General features: G+C 39.5%; 1 protein-coding gene across 1 annotated transcript in view; it reads left to right on the forward strand.

The window, feature by feature from the left end:
* Nucleotides 1-20,180, forward strand: part of STARD13 (StAR related lipid transfer domain containing 13) — a 302,366-nt gene that overhangs the window by 63,186 nt on the left and 219,000 nt on the right. The window contains exons 5-6 of the mRNA XM_035542439.2: nucleotides 10,254-10,400; nucleotides 15,686-15,820. Of these exons, the coding sequence (XP_035398332.1) occupies nucleotides 10,254-10,400; nucleotides 15,686-15,820 (282 nt within the window). The remainder of the gene's footprint in view (nucleotides 1-10,253; nucleotides 10,401-15,685; nucleotides 15,821-20,180) is intronic.

Raw genomic sequence — 20,180 nt, forward strand, 5'->3', positions numbered from 1 at the left:
AACTTTGGTGAAGATTTGGAATTGTGCTTAATTGCTTTTCTGGGCTTGGGACTAATATCTTCTCCTTATTGTTAGCTGGATGAAAATCAGGATGTAGTTTAGAAGGGTTATTACAATCTTCAGCTGTTCTCTTGCTCTACCATAATTCACGTTCTGCTTTTTTTCCTATCACCAGGTATTCAGAGCCACCAAAGATTCTTCCCTTTTGCAGAGCTTTCCTTGAGTATTTTAATACAGGAGTGTGCCTTTCATCAGTTGTTTTCTCTATTAATTTCTAATTTCTGCTTAGAAAGGTATTGCTAACCTAGATATTTCTCTTCAACAGTAGATCGTGAGAACTTTTGGGCAGGGGATAATACCAAATTTGAAAGAACCCCATGAATGCCTGTGAGTCTTGGAAAGTACCCTTTTTGTCCTGTATATTTTTTTTTTTTATTTTGGTCTTTTGTCGTAAGTATAATGACAGTACAAGTGCCATTTTACCAGTTTCATATTTGTCAAGAGCGGCTTTATTAATTGTGTGTTTGTATGTAATATAGGCCCCACGGAAGTACCATATGATTCTTACTCTAAAACAAAACAAAACAAACAAACAACAAAAAAAAACAGTGAATAGCTGTGCCATAATACATGGGAGCACTTGCTATTACCAATTATTTTTTATTACATTTTAAGTATTCTGGCACTTAACATTTCACGATAGGTTCTTCATGTACGTAGAGCAATTTGCCAGCTGTTGCTGCACCTCTGTCTTTATCCTTTACCATCTTAATCTCTAGAATCTGTTCCAGAGTTATTCTAGGAAATGTTGACATTGGTATTTTCAGAAAAACGATTCAAGTGTAGTGTCAGACTGCCGGGGTGTCCCTGGCACTGGCAGGCAGGGATCGATTCACAGCTCTCAGCACCTGTAATGCCCTTTGGCTGCACGCCGAGCACCAGCTTTCATCAGAATGCGCTCTGACAGCTGACTGATTAGCGCCAGATATCAAGGCAGTAGACAAATCCTCACCTAATTCAACTATTAACTAATAATATCATCTTAATAATTTTAGTTACTCTTTTACTAGTACTAAACAAAGGCCTACTTTAGCTGTCGCAGTAATGAGGAAAGCACAGCATGCCACAGCAACCTTTTAACAGTTACCTGCTGCCCACAGCTGACAACGGAGCAAGTGGGGTGCCCATGTTGCCACAGGTTGCTCCAGGTAGATCAGTGCTCACCCAGCTCCAGTTTGGGGTATGCCACGCAGCTCACTTTGTTCAGGGGCCAGCAGCAAGAGGAAGGCACTGGCGCTTCCTCCAGTGTGTCTGTGCTGCAGTTAAGCCCGGTGGTGACTTTTCTTCTGGGGTCTTCGAAGGCTTTTCCCCAAAGTGTGCTTTACACTTGATGGGCTTTATGTCTGACGTCTCCGAAGTGTTACATGGACCGTGAGATAATTTTTGATAATACCAGTACTGTCGCTTGTATCTACTGTTACTCTTCTTGATGTTATTTTTCATTTACCTGTTAATCTCCAGGAATTTACATTTTCATGTTACTTTTGAATTACTGATCTCAAGGCAAACACTGTGCTTTCCACAAGTCTCACTTGTTTCCCTTTCTCACATTGACCAGAGTAAAGTTTATTCTGTACACATCAGTGTCCGACATCGTCATGGCACAGGGGAGTCCTCTGTGGGCTCCACATGGGGATTTGTCTACCCTGCGCTCTTCTAAATCGTAATGACTTTCAATATGGGAGAAACATGTTCTCATTTCCGCACAGAACAGAAAAGAGCAAGGATCTGATGAGGACTCAGCATGTCTCCATAAAGGTTTCCTTATTTTAGTATAAGGAGGGATTTATGTAGCATGCAAGCACAGCATTAGAGCTTTAAGACTTGTTAGCCTTTAAAATGCTACTGAGGTAGCAGCAATTCAGTCTTTGGAAAAGAAATGTGTGGGATTTTTTTAATCCCTACTTGTGCACTGAGATGCAACATGGCCTGTTTTTCACTGGTATCTTGAAAGGCCTAGATCAGACTAGAGCATTTATTTACTACAGTGGTCTGGTATTTAGACTGTACCATTTATTAAGCAAAGATCTCAGACATCACCCCCAAAAAATCATTAATTCCTAAGTGTTGGATGTCCATTGAGCTGTGCTCACATTTAGTGTAAGATGGAGGTTTCACAGTGGGCAGTGGACCTTGCAGCAGTTTGTAGCGTAAATGTCCAAGTGAAAGTGCCGTAATGGAAGAGCTCTGCTTGTCATGTGTTTGTTGGCTATGATCCAAGAATACATCCAGAATTACACGGATTTGTTAATATGTTTGGGTCAAAACCAGAATAATCTGGGACACAGTCAGAATTTGTCTGCATGATGTAAAAGTCTGTTCAATTTGCTGTCCGTCCTTGTGATACAGATGTAACTTGCAGGTTATGGTACTGAAAGCTGGCATAGCATCCCGTGTGTAATGCCAGTTGTTTTATTCCTCAGTTCTTACACCCTTTCTTCAGGCATCAGCTGCTGACCACTATCTGAGACTGGCTATTAGGCTAGCTGGGCATTGATAAAGTAGGGGTTTTTGTTATTTTCTGGGCTGTTTTCTCAGTTTAAGGTCTCCTGGTTGCTTTTTTTCCTGTGTATGCCAAAATGAAATAATGCAGTCTAGGACTAAGAGCTTTTTGCTTATCCTGAGGCCAACCTTAACTGGAAGGCTGATTAGTTGGGGCTGATTATTGAGTCACTTTGATGGACGTACAGCCTACATGTATATCCCAAGATGAACGTCTTCACAAAACGCGATGGTGGCTGCTGCTTTCTTTGTAAAGAAGGAAGTGCTGTATTTCCATTTTCCAGTTGAGTGGTTTGTCTTCCCCAGAAGAGAAGGGCGCAGATTTCTCAACTGTTAGAAAACATAGGCTAGTGTCTTTCAACCTTCTGGAAGAGTTTCTGATAAGTTTTTATGTGCATAGGTTCTCCTCTTGTAGCTGTGCCTGTGCAAAAATAATTCAAGATTTGCTGGACAAATAAGAGATGTGTGTGATGGAAGGAACTCATCTGTTTAGCCTGGGGATGAAGTCCTGTTTGCTGTAGGACCGGGAAGACCAGTACACTAGTCTTACCAAGTCTCATATGTTTCATAGAGCATAGTTTCTGGTGAAAACTCAACACTTCTGCTCTGTTCCCATCAAGGCAGGTGTCGTAACAGATAAAGTGGATTATTGTTGTGCTTATTTCCTCTTCAGCAAGAAAGAGGAGGAACTTCCTGCACAGCCAGGTGTATCCAGTACCAAAATCCTACTATTCTTCTCCCTGCTGAGGGCTGATATAAAATACATTAGGCCAAAAATGAGGCTGAGCCCAGCTCTTCTGCATCCTGGCTAAGCACAATGATCTGTACATTTTCTGTAAGAGAACAGTCCAATTGCAATCTGAAAAGTAGTTTATTGGTGCAACTAAACACACCTGGGAGAAGGCTCTGTAAGTTTCCTTTTAGAGTATGTAACTTCTTAGAGATCTAGTGGCATGAAACCCCTCAGCTTTGGTGAAACCCGGTCTGAAACACACGGTTAGTCAACAAACACATCAGAGAGATACAAATAGGCATGTTACATATTCAAGTTGCATTTTCAAGGTAGTCATGGTATGAGTTAGTGTATTTTGAAGTTAGTAATTTCTGGTTAAGTAGAAGTTAAATGCGTCATTACCTGTGTGTGTGAAATATTTTGACACTGGCAATCCCTAATGGTGATGCTCAGATAAAACCACTACTGCAGAAGGTGCCAAACTAAATGCAAAAGGACAGTTAGGAATTTGCTGCACAGAGCAGGAGTGTTTGGGATACAAGAAGTACAACTCACTTCCTCCACACCTTGCAGTGAAGGATGTGGTAGAATAGATAAACGGTGAGCTGGCGTCTGGTCTGAAGCAGCTGAAGATGGGATAACCCAAGAGGATAATTCATATGCTGAAACGGGAGCAGATGTCAATTCAGACAGCTTGTTTGGCCGTTCGGTGCCAGTCCTGTAGCATGTGTCGGCAGTGCAGGCTTGTCAGACAGCCTGTTTGTGAAATTTGGGGTTGCCTGACATCATAATTTGTTAGAAGGTGGAGAATTGTGCTGTAGGCGTTGTGAACTGGGAAAATAAAGAAGGGTTTTTTAATCATCTGAGCAAACCCAAATTAAAATTTTATGTTAAAAGCAACTGCATGCCATTTTACATTGTCATTTTGTAAATGAAAAGTCCAATATGAAACCAGTTGCTTTTGCTAACAAAACAAAAAAGCTCTGCAACGGAGTTTTCATACTAGGCTATCTGGAACAATGGGCTACTGCAGTTCAAAACCAAGTAGTAATGTACAGTTGTTTTTGAAAACATTTTGCCCCACACCTTTCCTTCAACTAAATTCCTTTCTTTTTACCTTCCTATCCCTCTCTCTTGTCAGAGGTGAAGTGCTATGCTGGCACGTCCCTTTCAGCCCCAGAAATTAGCTCAGGTTTCTTCATCTGGGCAATGTTTCTGTAATCTAGTATTTGGAAGACTCCTTTGATACCACTGTTTCAGTTCTGCCCAACTTAGAGCAGCAGCCCTTAAAAATTGATGTATGAACCCTTGAAAAAGGGGCACGACTTTAGGATTATATTCTTTTAGTTGATGGACATTACCACTATATGCTGTCCATGCAATGTGCTCTAGGTGATCCTGCTGGCAGGGGGTTGGACTGGGTGATCTTCAGAGGTCCCTTCCAACCTCCGCCATTCTGTGACTATGTGAAATCAAGGTGTTGATTGCAAATTAGAGGCTGTATTTACCAACTCACTGTTTGAGAAATAAAGAGCTTTTATATATATATAAAAACCAACTCCTTATATATATATACACACACATATATATATATATCATATATATATATATTTTATATATATATATATATGAGTATTTCTAAGATGATGTTAGTTTCCCTTGAAAAAGTCAAATACTAGAAATGAGGTAAGGGTTGTATTATGTTACTTTCACATAGTACCTCCTCTTTGAGTTCTTTTTCATGCTCGTTTTGCACCTTTTAATCTGTGGGGTTGGGGTGGAGAGAGAGGAGTATATATCCTTATGGTTCTATGTCTTGAAGTTAGTATTTCCACACTGTTTTTCTATATTATACTGTATTTATCCTCAAAGGCATAGTTAATGGTTTACTAGAACACAAACACATAGGTTATAGAAACCAACGGTTAAGCTTAGTGGAAGAAGACAAAGTCAGTGTTTCAGTCACAGCCGGGCACCCAGGAGGCTCCCTCTGAGCCCCAGGCAGCACTTCTGTGCTGGGCGGGTGACGGAGCCCTGGCACAGGCTGCCCAGAGAGGCTGTGGGGTCTCCTCCTTGGGGATCTCCAGAAGCCGCCTGGACGTGGCCCTGGGCAGCCTGCTCTGGGTGTCCCTGCTTGGGCAGGGGTGGCACCAGGGGCCTCCAGGGGGCCCTGCCAGCCTCAGCCAGCCTGTGGTTAAGTGATGTGACAGTACTATGAAGGAAATGGAAGCCAGAAACAACCACAAGTGTCTTTAAAGATCAGTTTAATTTGCTCTAGAACATCAAACCTTCAGAAAGTTTGGTTAGATTCACACGTGCATGGCTTGTATCACTACTGAAAACCTTCCTGAAGAATTCTGTAGCTTGAGACAGGCAGAGAAGCACAACGGAGAAAGCAACTGGGCAAGAAGGAAAATGCAGCTCCATGCGCAGTCGTGTTTAGGAAGTGTAAACATCATTGGTCTGGGTGAAAAGGGTTGATCCTATGAAATGTATTTCCTTTAAAACAGATTAAATTAACACTATGTTCATATTAGCGTTTATGTCCTTTTTCTTTGGGAAGACTGCTGAGATCCTAATAGCCCATCTTAGGTGAATGCTTCCACGTATGTGGATAAGAAAGATCCAGAACTCTGAACTTCATGCAGTGTCCCTACAGATCTTTCCCAGCAACCTCACTGTACTTGTGGTTTTGCCTACTGACATGAGAAATTAAAGAGACTTTCCTTGATCCGTTCTGATGGATAGCAATATAATTGTTAGAAGTGGAAAGGTTGCTAGCTGCAGAGTTTACTTTACCTGCTTTCAGGGAGGGAGGTGGCACGCAGTTGTCCATCTAAAGGCTCTGTAAATATTTAAGAAAAGCTATAGTGGGGTAGAAGGCAAAATTCCCTTTGAAATATTTTATCTTTCATATAGAAAGCATGCATAAATCTATTTTGAGAATAAGAGTCCTTTGTATTCTATATCCTTTTTTTTTTTTTAGAAGGATTATTTATATGGATCCAATCTGGCTTCCTTCCCCAGTCCCTGTAGGCAAAGCCACCAGTGGCTGAGAGACCTTTTATACAGAACTTCTTTTGAGAACAGAGGAGCCTCATCATTGCCGCAAGAGCAAAACATGGGTATTTGGTCTCTGAAATTCTTCCACAAAATCATTCTTTGTGGATCTCGCTTGTAGATCAGAGAGAATTTTATCTGAACCAATTTACCATTAGGGAGGAGGATTAAATAGCACTGGCAGTTTTATATTTGGAGGTTAGTAATTTATCACTAGAAGTTTTACAATACATTAATTAACAGAACAATTGGACCTATTGAATGTTTCTGAAGGGAAAGCCACATGTTATCAGATAAATTTAGAGTTGTGTAATTTTCTCATAACCCTTCCCTTGGAAGCCTTGCTGCTTCCAATATAGGATGAGGTCTGGCAGCAAGGTTAACCCTGACCTCTGAGTGTTCTATATGGACTTGTTCATTTTTGCCACATTCTTTCAGTTTAAATTTAGATTTGCTGGCAGCTATTATGCCTATTGCAACAAGCTCCATGGGCAAAACACTGAAACAAATATGCCTTTAATCACAGATGTTTTTGCTAAATAAGATTAGTGAAGAACACTTGAAAGCTGAGAAACAGGGTGCAGAAGCCTTTGGTCGAAAAGGCACAAATAGTTGAATGTCTGGAATGTATTTACTTCTCAATCTAAGGAATGAACAAGTAATTGTTTAGATGATGGACCGTAATCTTGTACCCAGTTTTACCTCTGTAATTTGTTGTTGGTAGCAATGAAATTCCAGCTATGTAAGTGAACACAGAATCTGCTTGTGAAAGTACATGTAACAAAATGTTAAGCCTGCTGTTCAAAAATAAGCTATGATTGCCATACGAAGTAGCAACCTGTAACTAAATCTTATGTTTGGCTGATCGCTAAATGTGTTGTACTAAATATTACTCAGTTGGATTAGTTCTTCGTATACAATAACTATCTGAAGTATACTAGCTGCATTAATAACTGCTTTAATTTTAAAGAAGTGCATCCCACTTAGTATATAATTAGCACAGAGGACAATACTTCTGTATTTTAGATTTTTAATCTTTTTTTTTTTTTATCTAAAAGAGTATATGGGACTTGAGGAATCTATGTGACAAAGCAGTTGACATTCAAGACCAGTATGTCTTTCTCCGCTTAATGTGTGGCATGATCTTCACAAACAAAGTCACTCCACCTCAAAAAAATTGTTTAACAGGATACTCTGGTCTTATTTTCTACTACTGTTCATCTGTCTAGGGTTGTCCAAGGTGTAACTAACAAAAAGCGTTCCTGTAATGCGCTTCTTCTGTCTCTAAGCCTTTCAGGTTCTTCAAGAGATAATAGTATTCCTATGCGCTGCTCGAGTGACTGGCTCCAACAAATAAAGAGGATACAGAAAGGAGTGCTCTCCCTGTACACCTTTTTTAGGGGAAAAAACAGTGAATAAAACAGCCTGTGGTTCTTAGATACGTTAGACTCAGGCTTTTTCCCTCCTGAAGGGCAAGATGCAAAAGCTTCCAAAGATGCTCCCACCCCACTGCCTCTGCGGTTGGTATGGGCAGGATACACTGCAACTGAAAAGTGCTCTTCTGAGCACTTCCACAGCATCCAGCCTTGTTACTAGGGCAAAACACTGACAAACTGTGTTCCTTGTGAATGGATTAGGCAGAATTTATTCTCTTGTTAGAAGTCCTACTGTGCAAGCTGTATATTTCTGAATGTAAGTAGCATCATGTTTCAGCAGGAATTTCGGGCGACCTTTGAAATATGTAGCCAATCAGCACTTATTCCAAATGGCACTTTTGTGCTGAGTTTCCAATTAGTCAATGGCATTTGTTAAGTAGGCCCATTTAGCTTTATTTTGAAGGATAATGAAAACTCATCTTTTTCCTCATCCCCTTCATTTAGTAGACACGCTATAAGAGTCCTACTGAACTAGAAAAGACAGAACTTAATGGAGAAAATTGGAGTTATAGTGTGGGAAAACGTGAATTTCTAAGAAATGACTCTGGTCTGACTTCTGTTACTGTAAAACAAGAAACTTAGGAAAAAAAATAAAAAATAAATTCAGGGGTTGGCCCATTCAGAAGCATCACAAAGTACTGATGAATGCTAGAAATATTGATCCAGTAGGTAAGTATTAATCAAATGCAACAGCTAAATGTGCCTCTCAACACATGGAGCTGTATTGTTTATTGTAACACTATATTACATGTTTAGTATTACGTGCATTTGAAATCTTCATCAGAAATATTTATAAGCCTTTCTTAATGTCTCCACGATTTTTCATCTTCCTGTCTAAATTATTGAGATACTTGTGCAACCCTCAGAAATACAGAAATTAAATATTTTCTTTCATTTCCTTCACATTTCCTGCATAAGTTCATCTTGCTCAGAAAGGATTCAACAGGAGGAGTGCCTTTTGATACTCACTTTCTGGGGAGCATCCTGTATTTTACTTTAAAATGTTTGGGAAGACAATGGGAAGTAATCAACTAATTGTTTAAATGAATTTAATAGCTACAGAGTGGAAATAGAGCTTAACACTTTGAACAGTATTTCAGAAAGAATATTGAGTTAGAGCTCATAAAAAATTGAAAATTGTAAAGATTTGGCAAATTAAAGATATTTAAGTTTCTGTGTTTCTAAACAATGCCCACTAAAAGAATACCAGCTTCTCCTTCTGTTGGTAATGTGGGACTGGGTGTCTGAAGATCTGCAGAGGCTTACACTCAGTTGTGGTGGTGAAGATGTGCAGTTCCATTAGAAATTAGATGTGTCAATGTGATACTGGAGTGAGCCTTCTGGATTCTATTTGTAATGCCTTTTTCTATGATAGTGAACAAATTGCATTTTTTTTCTGTACTACTTGCTAAACCATCATAAGGAAATAAATCACCACAAAGTTTTGTCAAGTTAGAATAATAATAATAATATTTATCTAGCTCCCCTGCGTATTGTGGAATGTTGGTATGATACTCGGAGGATTTTGGCAGGCTGGCAATGTAATACTACTGTTCGTATGCACAGTCTCTTAAAACTGGTTGCAATAAAATGATCCTCTGTGCAAAAATCTGTTGTTTCTGAAAATAAGGAATATTAAAGAACTGAAAGCAGCTTCAGGACAGAGACTAACGCGTGGACCTGTAACTGCCCCATGGTGACAGGGAGGTCACTGTGACTGTATTTTTCTTGGGAATCTTTATAAGTGATTTGAATGAGAAAAATGAGGTTTAACACAGCAGTGTGCACAGGGATTGCTTTGGGAAGATACTCAATGGGAGTCCCTGAAAGGGACTTTGAGGAACTAAGGAACAAGCAAAGTGTTTCTGGCAGTTGCGCTAGAGGATTAAAAGTTTTTATTATACAGTGAAACAGTTTAGATAAATAGGGAAAATGCATCCATCAAAACAGAAAATGTTTGAGACCAGGGAAATATTCTGACTATCCAGGAAGATTTTCCTGATGGATATACAGAAGAAAGTTACAAGACTTAATTAGGTCTGTATTTATAGTAAGGAATAAAATACAGGTATGTGATGACCTTCATTTTTCTGATCCTTCTTGACGGTAAGCAATCAATGGAGATGCTAAAATGGAAGTTGGTTAAGGACAAGACATTGAAGTTATTTTGGTTTCAGCCTTGGTTATGCATAGCTTGAGCTGGCAGTGGTTCACCCAAGATGAAGTGTTAGAAAGCACTTCAGATGCAGAGGTGGAGCACGATCATTTGGGTACGAAGAGCAACCATGAATATGTTTCATAAGGACTGGAGTGTAGTTGAAACGTTCTAAATGGAGAAAGTTACCCATGGACAGAGAAAATGCTGGTCAGCATTCTTCTTGCAGACTAGCCAGAAAAATGAGTCTTCAAGTCACAAAAAGCTTGGATGCTTTAAGACTTAACGTATGTTTGATTTGTTTTAGACCCAACCAGAAAAAGGATCTGAATGGTCAGACTCTATGTCATGTCTTATGAAGAAACTGGAACAGCTGAATTTAGATATTGAAGAAGCTCTGAGTGCTGGCTCTTCTCCCTCCAGCACTCCTTCTACCAAAAGGCACAAGCAACTGGTAAGAACATGCGTGTCATATGATATGTTTCTAACATTTAGCTATCAGATGCTCATCGAGTGATGGTTTTCAGATTTGGTTGTGCTTCTGGGTAGGTTGAGGAGCTCAGCTTCAGGGATGAAGTAACTTAAAGATTTGACTCAATAATAACAAAACCTCATGAGCTGCTTAGACACAGCTACAGGCCAATTAAACAAATGTCATAGGATTGAACTTGTTTGTCAATGTGTCTTAAAACCATTAAACACGCTTTTCAGAGGGGAATTTGGATCTAGATGATTGCATTTGATGCAATTTTTCAGGATAGAAAATTGTGAATTAGAAGTTTCACTGTTAGCCTATTTACATTTGTACTGTTTATTTAAAGACGTAACAGCAGAAAAGGGTTCAATTAATATTTGTGGGTATTATGTTTTATTTAGAAGTGCATTACTGTATTTAAGAATATTTTGTGATGGCAGGTGTCATCAGTTACCCAAGCTATTTGTAGGGCAAACAGGAATAAGAAGGAACAATATAATTTTAGCAACTTTTGAACAAGCATTTTTTTAAATATGGAAGCAAGTAACTGGAAAGTGAACAGTGCGAGAAAGTAGGAGTGTTTGTTCTCTGCTTTAGGCTATGATTAAAGTCAGTTCTTAAGATAGAGTTGTTTGGATTTGCAGCTCTGAATCTTAGTGCTGGCATGAAATTCCTGGAAGTTGAGCTTGTTTGAATGCTTTTCCCATCACTACTGCTTCATTTTGTCAAAATAAATTCTTTAAGTAAATGTCTGCAAAGATCACAGTGTAAATGTTTGCATCCTTCAAGTTGGGAAGCTCAGAATCATGCATCTCTCTTTGCAGTTTGCGTTTCCGTATTCTGCAGTGACAATGTTAGGAAGAGTGGCCAGGCCTGTCCATCATTTCTTTCTTATTGTACATGTCAACAAGTCACAACCAGCTCTGTCCAACTGAATTCATTTCAACATTCACTTGTCTCGACTCGCCGGTCTGTTAGTGGACAGTGTTCTGTGTTCTTGCAGGAGACTGCTCTTCTGTCAGAATGCAGTGGCAATGTAGTCTGCTTTTTAGCCTGAAAGAGAAATCGAAGCCATCAGAGTTCAAGCACTTCCCTTTGAGAGCCAGTCTGATTTTGCTAACTGGTGATCCAAACACCTGTGATTTTATGGCTGTGCCTGTTCTCCTGAGCCAAAAGCCATGGTTTGGTTAGGCAAAGGTATCAGTACTCAAACCATTTCTGAACAAGGGAATTGTCTGTACTACTTTAAATGCCTAAGAATTAGTTGCCTCCAAATTGGTTGACCTCAACATATAGTCAAAGCAGAGTAATACATCCTCCTAAATCTCTCCATAAATTTACTGTGAAGAAACTGATTTGGGAAGTCTCAGAATAACCGTCGCAGTGGGGAAGAAAAAGAACAAGCCAAGAGTTTTTGTACAAGTTATATGAGTAACTTATTTTTTATCAATTCATCCCATTTGGCATGGACCAAATAATATAGCTTAATATAGTTTGTAATTTGTTCCACATATTTACTCGCAATGAAACTTGAATTGGAGGAAGGTCTATCTCACATATGTTTACTCGTAACTGTGTACATTTGGCTTCTACAAAATGATGAGCCACTCATGGGTTCTTCATATGTTTTTATCCTATTTACATTATATAAAGTGGGAATTGAAGCAAGAAATGATGACCGAAAAGAGATTTGGGGAGAAGTGCTCACAGATGCAAGGCCATCTTGTAGGTCTGAGGTTTCAAAAGTAGGTGACTACTGAATGAGTGGCAACATGTTTGCTGAAGCTGTTGCTCTGAAAATTGGTCTCTTGAGGGCATGGGCAATTTTAAACAGATGAAAGAGCATTTATTTTGTATGGCAGATGCTGTGTCTGAGGAATATATTCATAATTTAATCACTGGGTTGAGCCAGTTCATTTTTCTACTGAAGAATTTTTCATCTGCTCATGGCAGTAACTCTTAATACTTTATTATTCTTTAAGTTTTCCTATCATGAAGGTATCTGTCAATAATACTCTGTTGAGCAAATATTGCAGGAAGATGTCTAAATAATTGCTAGTTAATGAGAATAGATTTGGTGAATAGATGTTACAGGAGTTACAGAATGACAGCAGGGGCGCCTAACAGTATTTTGGTGAATAAATTTAAGAAAATTTCTAAAACACATAATAACTTAGGAAAATGTTAAGAAGTTTAATTTCCCTTGGGCTGACTTTACATATGTGCAAAGTGCAAGTTACTGCTTAGGAAAGAGCATTGGGCAGTAGCACTGGCTGGATGACTCAGTATCTGATGCAGAATAGAGATCAGAAAAAAATTGTCATCAAATTATTTTCTGAAACATTCTCTCACCAATGCTATAAATACGTGCTCTAAATACAAAAAGCTAGACTATTTGAATAGGCCAGCAGCAAAACTGCTAGCTGTGGAGAACTGCAACTAGTAGTACGGATCCTCTCAAACCTGTACCTTTCCTATAAGAAAAGCCTTTTTTAGCAGTTTAAAAGAAGGTATTTTGTAAATGAAACAGCAGAGAGAGAACAGCCTCACAGTAAGCGATGTGTTTATTGCATCTACTTCATTTCTATTTGATGTCTAACACTCAGTTTCAATACAGAAAAACAAAAACAAAAACAAAAAACAGCAAAACAACCAGCAGATCCGAAATCTGAAGAATGAGAATCACATTTTTTAGTTTGTCATATATCATTCACGGATAGTAACACAGAAATTGTTTGATTATAATTACCCAATCTAATATTAGAGAGATGACTTTCATTGAACAAAACTTTATCTTACACATTTTCTCAATTCTTTTTGCAATAATATATTGTCTACAAACATTTTCTGGCCACAGACTGATTCTCTCATCAGCTTTCCAAAGCCTCCTCGTTTTAAAGCTTGAAGAATATTCTGACAGGGAACTGGGCAGTTGCCGTTACAAATCAGCAGCAAATTTGTCCTCTTGTGATGGAGAGCAGCCAGCAAATGGGCTGACTTGGACTGTAAATGACAGCTTGGGGCTGTTCTGCAGTGTATCCATGAGCCTGGTTCCCTGATTGCTCCAAACACAGATCCTCATAGAATCGTAGAACAGCTTGGGATGGAAGAGACCTTAAAGATCATCTGGTTCCAACCCCCTGCCATGGGCAGAGACACCTCCCACCAGACCAGGTTGCCCAGGGCCTTGTCCAACCAGGCCTTGATCATCTCCAGGGATCGGGCAGCCACAACTTCTCTGGGCAGCCTGTGCCAGTGCCTCACCACCCTCTGAGTGAAGAATTTCTTCCTAATGTCTAATCTAAATCTTCCCTCTTTTAGTTTAAAACCATTCCCCCTTGTCCTATCATTATCTGACTGAGCAAAAAGTTGCCATCATTTTTATAAGCCCCCTTTAGGTATAGAAAAGCTGCAGTGAGGTCTCCCCGAAGCCTTCTCTTCTCGTGGCTGAACATTCCCAGCTCTCTCAGCCTGTCCCCATAGGAGAGGTGCTGCAGCCCTCTGATCATCCTCATGGCTCTCCTGTGGACCCACTCTAACAGCTCCACATCCTTCTTGTGCTGGGGCCCCCAGACCTGGATGCAGTGCTCCAGGTGGGGCCTCACAAGGTGCAGAGCAGAAGGGGACAATCACATCCCTCCACCAACAGAGGCCACCCCTCTGTTGATGCAGCGCAGGACACAGTTGGCCTTCTGGGCTGCAAGCTCATGTTGAGCCAGCACTTCTGGCTCATGTCAAGCTTTTCATCCACCAGAACCTCCAAGTCCTTCTCTGCAGGGCTGATCTCAGTTTCTCCACCCACTCCACATTCATGTCTTGGATTACTGCAACCCAGGTGCAGCACCTTGCACTCGGACTTGTTGAACCTCATTAGGTTCACATAAGCCCACTTTTCTAGCTTGTCCAGGTCCCTTTGGATGGCATCCCTTCCTTCTGTTGTATCAACTGCACCACTCAGCTTGGTGTCATCTGCAAACTTGCTGAGGGTGCACTCGACCCCATTGTCTATGTCATTGATAAAAATATTAAACAGTACCAGTCCCAAGACAGACCCCTAAGGGACACCGCTCGTCACCAGCCTCCACCTAGACATAGCCCATTGACCACAAGTCTCTGCGTTGTAGCCTTCAGGCCAATTCCTTATCCACTGAATGGTCCACCCATCAAATCCATCTCTCTCCGATTTAGAGATCAGGATGTCATATGGGATCATGTCAAAGGCCTTACAGAATTCCAGGTAGATGACATCGGTCAGTCTTCCCTTGCCAACTGATGCAGTTACTCCACTGTAGAAGGCCACCAGATCGGTCAGGCATGATTTGCCCTTGATGAAGCAATGCTGGCTACCTTGGATAACCTCCTTGTTTTGCATGTGCCTTAACATTGCTTCCAGGAGGATCTGTTCTTAGATCTTGCCAGGCACAGAGGTGAGGCTCACTGGTCTGTAGTTCCCAGGGTCTTCCTTTCTACCCTTTTTAAAAATGGGAGTGATATTTCCCTTTTTCCAGTCACCAGGGACTTCACCTGACTGCCAGGACTTTTCAAACATGATGGAGAGGGGCTTGGCAACTCCATCAGCCACTTCCGTCAGGACCCTGGGATGCATGTCATCAGGCCCCATAGACATGTACCTGTTCCATTTCATCAGGTGGTCTTGAACCTGTTCTTTGCTTACACTGGGAGGGACTTTCCTCCCTCAGCCGTCACCTGCAGGTTCAGGAAAACAAGAGATGTGGGAAGCCTGACTGGCAGTGAAGACAGGCAAAGAAGTTGTTGGGTATCTCAGGCTTTTCAAGGCTGAATTGCAGCTTGGCTTGCTTCTTGCTCACACACCTTGTTGTTCTTTTGAAGCAAATCAGGATGCATAGGGGAACATTGTGCAATGCAGTGTGGCCAGGTACCTGTTGGACATGGAAAAGTGGATTTGGAAAGTTCAGGGTCTGTAATTTCAAAATGAGAGTTTGCTAGGTATCCATTTAAGTTATTTAAGTCATTCAGTTCCTTGATATTCAGGAAGATGTACAACTATTTACAAATTATCCAGTTGTGTATACTAGCTATTAAGAAAACTGCTTTACACCAAAATTAAAAAATGTTGAAGCAGGTGTTTTTAGGAAAAAAGATTGAGGCCAAATGTTTACTTTACGTCACAGGAAAAAAAAAAGTTTTAAAAAGATAAAATTCGAGTGCTTTTTTCTTGCAGTTTGCATTAAAAATATTTATGACTTGCCTTTATTTACAGGGTTTTTAAAATTCTCTTACAGTGCCCTGTTCCAGTGGAGAAGAGCTTTTATGGAGATCATCAAGGAAAGGGATCTTGGAAAAACAGAAAAGGAGACTACCAGGATCTAGATTGTTTACCTTACCCAGTCTCAACTGGTGCACGACCTAAAACTGATGTAAGTAGCTCCTTCACATTTAGAACATTTTCTGACTCTGAGGTTGAGTACCTTGAAAATTTGTTATTTATTGTTAAAATCATCCATGTGTTTCTTCTAAGTAATTTGTTCTGCAAGTATTGCACTGCATGGAGGAATTCAGTATACAAAATGGGTACAGATAAAAGTTAAGTCAGTCTTCAGTGAGCCTCCAAGGCTGTTGGATTAATTTAATCTGGTTTTAGACAACTCTAATGAAGACTTCTACATCTGAACTAGTCACTTGGACTGCCTTTACGGTAAATGGAAAGAAACGGGCACTTCTAAAAAGTAGTTCGTCTCATCTGGAGTTTAAGTATGGTAGATTCCAGGCATCAATGCTACCATTGGATCTTCATTGCTAATTTGAGAAGGTCTTGTGATTTTTGTCTGGGTGTTGATATCCTCCCCCAGTCCGTGATGGATTCTACCCTGAATTCTCTGAGTGGAAGTGTTCAGCTCTGGTGATTTAGTTAAGCCTTATTTCTAATCAATAATAGTTGTTTTTTGTTGTGTTTTTTTTTTTTAATTATTATTTCTTTACAAGCTGATGCTGTAGTCTGCAGTCAAAGTCTGTTTAATAATTAGAGGTATTTCTCAAAATGTTTTGATTCACTTCCTCAATAGCTAAATGTTGTTTTACTTCTGCATGTAAAAGTAAGCTATTTTAGGATCAGTGTCATAGTTCCAAAATGCAAATATTTTTGTCTCTCAGTTGTGAATTACTTGGGTGCCAGCAGTGTCCGTTAACATCACAGGACATAAAAATGGCTGCTTTTCATTGAATCCAACCTACTTCTATTCTAGTATCCTTTCTTTGACAGTGGTTAACACTGGATATTCAGGAAAGCAGTGTAAGATCAGAGTAAGCAGATAGCGTGCCATCTCAGTTTCCTGTGAGGTGTTTGTTGTGTAGACATGTTGAAGCCAGACTGCATATTACAGTTTTGAAATTAATAGCCCCTGAGGGTGGATTTTTTTTTTGCCATTAAGTTGTCTTTTATATTCATTTTCTCTTTTGATACACAAAGCATCCTGTAGCCATGAGTTCCAAGTTTAACTGTGGAGTTTGTAGGGGGCAAAAAAAACCCCACCTGTTTCTTGTTGTAAATTTGCTGCTGGACTATTAACTTGGCTGCAATTCTTGTACTGTGAAAAACTGAATTATGGGAATCATGTAAGAAGTAGAGAATAATACCTAGGTCCATTTTTTTCCAGTGTGTCTGACTGTATTTATTGATAGTGAATTTTTGTCTGTTTATCTTATGCTCATTCAGCTTCACAAGATTCTTTTGCAGCAAGTGGTGGCCAGTTTTTGTTTTTATTAACATCTGTAATTTAATATTGTCGGAGAACTGTCCCTTTTTATTCCTCCATTTTCCAGATCGTTTATGTGTATATTGAACATATATTTGTGAGACTGTCAGGTAATGTCTGTTAACTGTAGAAGAAAAGCAACCATTTGTTCCTGGTTTTTTTTGTTTGTTTGTTGTTGTTTTTTTTCCTCTGCCTTTTAGTTAGCAGTGAAAAGAAGCTTTGATTTCTTGGCATCTTTTTTGGTATTCCTCTTTAGCAGCGCGGTAGGAATCTGTGATAGATAACTTCATCAGAAGATTTCTGAAATGGAAGCGTATTGTGTCTGCATGATCACTCAAAGAACTTTTCTAGATTACTGAGATGTGACCTCCAAAAGCCATACTCACAGTTCCCTGTTAGCCTCTGTTACTAGGTGTGTGTTTATTCTGCTCTTAAACATATTTTCTGGTACTTTTCAGTCCTACTTGCATCTCTTCCACAAACAGCTTCAGAGGCATTTTCAAATATTGGCATGCATATGCCACCCTCCATTCCTCTGATCCCAAAGTCAATAGCATTTAACAGTAATTATACATCAAATTAATAGCTCAGCAGTTCTCTTTCTCTTGATGAGGTGTTTATTTCAAGTTATCTACTCACTTTCAACAAAAGCAAAATTTCTTATGATGGTTTTAAAGATGCCTTTAATATATTGTTCACTTACCCAAAAATGATAGGCACGCACCATACAAATTCTGTATTTTATGAAATGAGCCTACTCCTGTTCAATGAAGTGAAAATTCGAAGGTGTGCTCCACTTGCTTATTAATTGAAAACATTATTGTCTTCCCACTAGCCATTTCCTTTCCTTAGAAAATGGATTTGCTGTGTTCCATTTCTGCAAAAGCACAAACATCTGTTCTAGTTTGTTCTTTGTTCTAGCTGGAATAGATAGTAAAAAATTAGTAAAAAGAAAGATACTTGTCAGCTTTATTTGTTTTTTACCTAGGTCAAATGTTCAGGCACGTACAAGTATCGTTGCTTAACTGCCTTCCCATTAATACTGTGTAAATATTTTTGAAGTGGTATTACAGTAATGCTGTTGTTTGGCTGGAAGTGTGTGGAAGAGAAGGCAGAAACATATATATATATATATATATATATATATTTTCTTTTCTAAAGTCTACATTTCACTTTTTGTTGAAATTCAGGAAGTATTAATGCAATAAATAGCAGTGAATAGCAGTTCCACAAATCTTTATAAGTACAGTCCATGTAGTGCTATAGTAACAGCAGTGTAATGCAGAAAGTACCACAGTTGCTTAGAGTACCATCAAGTCTAGAGACCTACTGGAGGCACACCATTTCTTTAGAAATTAGTGGTCTATTTTTAGAATTGGCCAGTGCTTTAAATTAGAGATAAACATTGAAACTTGCTGTTTGCAGATTTTGTTCAGGATAATTTTTCTTCTTTCAAAGTGCTGCTTTTTGTGTACGTAGTATATTTCAAGCAAATACTAATAATATCATGTCTAGATCCAGACATTCTTCCTGCATGTTTCTGTCATGTCTCTCTAATAAATGAACTTTCACCATGTTTTCCTTGAGATACAGACTTTTCCGTATTTACCAAAAAGGGCACGCCAAGATTACATTTATTACAATAAAAAGAATGGACAAAAGGCCTGTTTCCTTGTGTATCACACCACGATTGCATCCATTTAACTCCTGTGATCCAAGTGGTGTAACACATAACTTGGGAGTAACATAGATTAAATCAGACCAGTTGTATTTTGGTAAGCTGTTTTTCTTCTCTTCTAGCTTTTTTTACGAGTCTGGAGCTCAGAAAGAGCTTGTCTGTCTCATCTCCCAAGGAGCTCTTATATCCAGGCATTTAGAAAACCAAATACTCTACAATTTGTTGTGATTAGCAAATGTAGCTGAGGAGGCCAGTGTTAGAATTAGCAGGAATGCAGTAATTTAGGAATAATACGCACTGAATTATGCAGGACACAGTTCAATTCTCAATACAAGGCATTGATGTTAACTGCACACTTTCATGGATTCCAACCATGCTGACCGCTTAAAAGACACAATGAAGATTTCTGTGGCAAACTTATGTCACAGTAGGTATTCTGTTTATATGCCATTAAACGATGACTCAAACTTGTTACATTTTGATAGAATAATGGTGAAAATCTTTTTTCTTAAGGACACCATTTTAGGGCAGTGATGTGTCACGTCCCATCTTCCTTCTTTCCTTCCCCTGCAAAAAAAGAAGTTGCTTCACTGTGAGAAACATTATTTGTGAGATACGTACCTAAGGTGGTAGGGAATTTAGGTGTCTGAGAGATGAACAGCAAATTTCATCTGACAAATGCTGACATTTATAAGTCCATGTCTACATTGTATAGACTCCATTAACGGAGAGAAATAGCACTTCTACAGCAAAATGTCTTAGCCTGAAGTAGTCATTAAATGTAGGTCACCCGGTTGCAGTGCTTTGTGCCCTGAAAGTGCTGATATTAGTCATTTGATTATTCGTTGAGTATTCAAAGAGCCTGCTGTGTCTGGCAGAGGCCTAGGTGCTTAGCGCTGGGTGAACTAAATCCCACCTGTGGTGTGCAAGTTGTGATCCGGTGTTTGATGGAAAGTGCCTGCCTCTCCATGCACTGGGCAGAGGAAACTTCAAAACCCTGGTGTGTAACTTACCAGTCTGATACCAGGTGATGTGAAAATCCCATCAGCAAACACCCTCTTGCTTTTTTAGATAACACAATACCCTGTGTGCTCTGTGAATCATTAAGAAAATAAAACTTTCTATATTGGTAACAACTAGGTGGGCTTTTTTCTTTATCAGTGCTAAGTGCTACGTTTATGTCTTCCTTTTAAGTACAGTTGATGAGCACAGTTTCAATTTCTCATGCTTTAGTTCCACAAATAGCTTGAGTACCTTAAACTGAGAGGGCTGAAAATGAACCATTTTATAGCTTTTTGCCCTTTTTTTTAGGGGGGATTCTCGGTCTGGTTCATTGCTCAGCCACAT

Source organism: Cygnus atratus, chromosome 1, assembly GCF_013377495.2.
Source record: "Cygnus atratus isolate AKBS03 ecotype Queensland, Australia chromosome 1, CAtr_DNAZoo_HiC_assembly, whole genome shotgun sequence".
NCBI lineage: Eukaryota > Metazoa > Chordata > Aves > Anseriformes > Anatidae > Cygnus > Cygnus atratus.